General features: G+C 39.2%; 1 protein-coding gene across 1 annotated transcript in view; it reads right to left on the bottom strand.

Annotated features, from left to right (window-relative positions):
* Positions 1-212: 212 nt before the first annotated feature.
* Positions 213-3,797, bottom strand: part of LOC121387272 (sodium- and chloride-dependent glycine transporter 1-like) — a 76,095-nt gene continuing 72,510 nt past the window's right edge. The window contains exon 10 of the mRNA XM_041518297.1: positions 213-266. Coding sequence (XP_041374231.1) covers positions 213-266 — 54 coding nt within the window. The remainder of the gene's footprint in view (positions 267-3,797) is intronic.

Consider the following 3,797-nt stretch of genomic DNA (forward strand, 5'->3'; position numbering starts at 1 on the left):
CTTTCATTCAGTCGACGAGGGATACTGCGTTTGAGTCTCCCAATGGCCATTTGAGGGAGTCTGTTCCACTCCTCTTGCAGCGCCTCAAGTTCCGCTAATGTGGCCGGCGGTCTTTGACGTTGACGCACACGTCTCCCTATCATGTCCCAGACGTGTTCAATGGGGGAAAGGTCTGGGCTCATTGCTGGCCATGGCATTCGATAGATGTTGTGCTACTGGAAGTGAGCATTGACGATTCGTGCACGGTGAGCACGGGCATTGTCGTCCTGAAAAACAAAACGTCTACCCACACGCCTAGCAAACGGGACGACAAAGGGTGTCAGTATGTTGTCCCTGTAGTACTGCCCAGTGACCCTTCTGTGCACAATATGGAGGGGGGTTCTGTCAGTCATGTACGGGGCAACTGCGTGATGCAAGTGCAAACTATAGAATGTGTTTCGGTGTGTTGATAAACAGACCTGAACGTTCTTTAGTAGGACGTCTGTGGTCAAAACGTATGTTCGGTCTAGTAGTTGATATTAACAAGTATTTTACGGAATTATTGCTCAAATGATTTAGAGGGAAAATCGTGTTTAATTACCAGAATGTAATCCGATGGTCGTCTCGATGGCATGGTTACCTGATTGTCCGTTTATTAAGTTCATTTAAATGTCTGCATTTAAATATGACATTTACAACAACAACATGACAATAAAGACCATTGTTTATTGGTCGCCAGAAACAAAAATAGCCATACAGGACTTAAAATAGATCAACAGACATGCATTTGTAAAGCACGAATTCACTGTGTCAAAAGGAATATTATTTCAAATATATATATGTAAAATGGATGCATATATATATGTATATATATATATATATATATATATATATATATATACACATACATACACACACTCAACAAAATTGATTAAGGGTTAGTAGATGTTTGGCATTTCTTTGCAAGTGTAATATTATTTTAGCAAGTTTTGATCATGGCTGACTTAAAAACAGTTTAACTTTCACACACTGAGTTTTGTCGTTCATTTATATAACCTAGCGACACGCACATTCGACCAGGAATCTTTACACACTGGTTTGTGCCGATACTTGCTATTTTACTTGCTCCAAAGTGCTGTTCAAATCATTAACTTTCAGAACAAGCCACAACGTCGACACACTGCAATAGTAGAATCTACACGTAATTTTACATTTAAAGAAAAATGCTCAGAATACATAGTGACCCTTAATTAATTTAGTTAAGTATATTATGAATGAATCAGAACCAAATGCTGAATCGGCGTTTTCCAACTGGGCAGAATCTGCCTCAGAAAGGCGGTATGTTTGTGTGCGTGTGTGTGTGTGTATGTGCGAGTGTGTGTGTGTGCGTGCACGTGTGTGTGTATTTGTAAATGTGTGAGTATGTGTGTGTGCGTGCACGTGTGTGTGTTTGTAAATGTGTGAGTATGTGTGTGTGTGCGTGCACGTGTGTGTGTTTGTAAATGTGTGAGTATGTGTATGTGCACGTGTGTGTTTTTAAATGTGTGAGTATGTGTGTGTGTGCGTGCACGTGTGTGTGTGTGTTTGTAAATGTGTGAGTATGTGTGTGTGTGCGTCTGTGCGCACATGTTTGTGTTTATGTATATATGCATGTATACGTGAGCGCGTGTTTACATGTGTCTGGGTGTACTAATGAAATAAAAAATACTTCTTAACAGTTGTTAACAATGCAAAGACGTTAACGTGTCGTCGAGTTCAATGTTAAATGTACAGTTTTTATAATTTCACAAAATGTACTTTTATTCGGATTTACTTTTACATTCGATTTGGTTCAAGCTGGTGCATTTTTAGAGTTAGAAAATTCGAATTACCAGTCTTATAGATTGTGTTTCCGCGACTACGTTCTTGAACGCTGGTTGGATGTAATCATGTACAACATACTGCTACTGTTCGCTTTGATTTGATTTATGTCATGTGATAGCCATGAACTAAATGTAAAACGAGTTATTGAAATACCTGAAGAGTTTAAAGATTGTAAAATGGAAGATATCAGAAATGTACCCGTCAAACTAACACCATTCACACTGACAATGTCTCGGGGCCATTGTCAGCGTTCGAGTCACAGGTCACGTGCTTACATAACAGTAAAAGACTAGACTAAAATCTAGCCAATACAAGTGTCACGTAGTTTAGAGTCAGACGACTGCTAAAACTTGTAGTCTGGTCTTAAAGTGTTTTTTATTATGCGCGGACCCAGGCAATAAGTTAAACAAATAAAATTTAAAATAAATGAAAAGAGATAACAGATGAAAATAAAATGGAACAATAAGTTGGTAAAAAGTGACACAACTTGAATATTGTTTTAACTCCATAAGCACTATGTTTAAAAAATATCTGTGTTAATTTGAAGTTGAAGCAAAATGGGCCTCAAAAGCTCCATATCCCTTTTTGACTTAGCTCCCACCCTTGACTAGTTTTGGCATACACACACCTACACCTGCTACACATTATCCTACTTACTCCCCCCATTCACCATTCAAACTAGATTCACTTTATCACTTTTAAAGTCATAGTAAAACTACTTTTAACTAACAATAAACCAAACTAAACTAAACTAAAATAAAGATTACAGGTATATAGCTACATAGACATATTCAGTTGAAGCTACTTTGTAAACATTTTCACGTCATTATACACCTTGAAACTGGACTATTTGTAAACTTTGAATTCATTCAGATTAACAATTGTTCTGCCTAAATACCTCATGCCTAAACAATACCCCCACTTTCATTCTGAAAGTAGTCCATGAGCATTTGTCAGCAGACCTGTAAACAGTCAAATGTCCTTTGGACGTTTTAAAACAAAGGAATGATTTTAACATAATTATTGTTATGAACAATTTATTACTTCAATTTCACTACTAGTATACCCGTAAATGTAGTTCATGGGCGTTTGCCAAAAACTCGTTATTTCATTATTCTATGATCTTTTTTAACTGAAGTACTATTTTACCATGATTATTTCCATATTATTTTCAAAACAATTCACTAACAGAAACAATACGTACATACAGGTAATTATACACCCCTGTTCACCAAGCACGAATATATGATGATTATTCTCCTATTTCAGTATTTGAGGGGAGGGATGTAGCTCAGTGGTAGAGCTAACACTCTGTCTTGGTACAGCTGTGTAGTCTGGGCGGGATGTAGCTCAGTGGTAGAGCTAACACTATGTCTTGGTATAGCCGTGTAGTCTGGGCAGGATGTGGCTCAGTGGTAGAGCTAACACTATGTCTTGGTATAGCCATGTAGTCTGGGCGGGATGTAGCTCAGTGGCAGAGCTAACACTATGTCTTGGTACAGCCGTGTAGAGCTAACACTATGTCTTGGTACAGCCGTGTAGAGCTAACACTATGTCTTGGTACAGCTGTGTAGAGCTAACACTATGTCTTGGTACAGCCGTGTAGAGCTAACACTATGTCTTGGTACAGCTGTGTAGAGCTAACACTATGTCTTGGTACAGCTGTGTAGAGCTAACACTATGTCTTGGTACAGCCGTGTAGTCTGGGAGGGATGTAGCTCAGTGGCTTAGCTAACACTATGTCTTGGTATAGCCATGTAGTCTGGGCGGGATGTAGCTCAGTGGCAGAGCTAACACTATGTCTTGGTACAGCCGTGTAGAGCTAACACTATGTCTTGGTACAGCCGTGTAGTCTGGGAGGGATGTAGCTCAGTGGTAGAGCTAACACTATGTCTTGGTACAGCTGTGTAGTCTGGGCGGGATGTGGCTCAGTGGTAGAGCTAACACTGTGTCTT

This window comes from Gigantopelta aegis, chromosome 13 (assembly GCF_016097555.1).
Source record: "Gigantopelta aegis isolate Gae_Host chromosome 13, Gae_host_genome, whole genome shotgun sequence".
NCBI classification, from domain to species: Eukaryota; Metazoa; Mollusca; class Gastropoda; order Neomphalida; family Peltospiridae; genus Gigantopelta; species Gigantopelta aegis.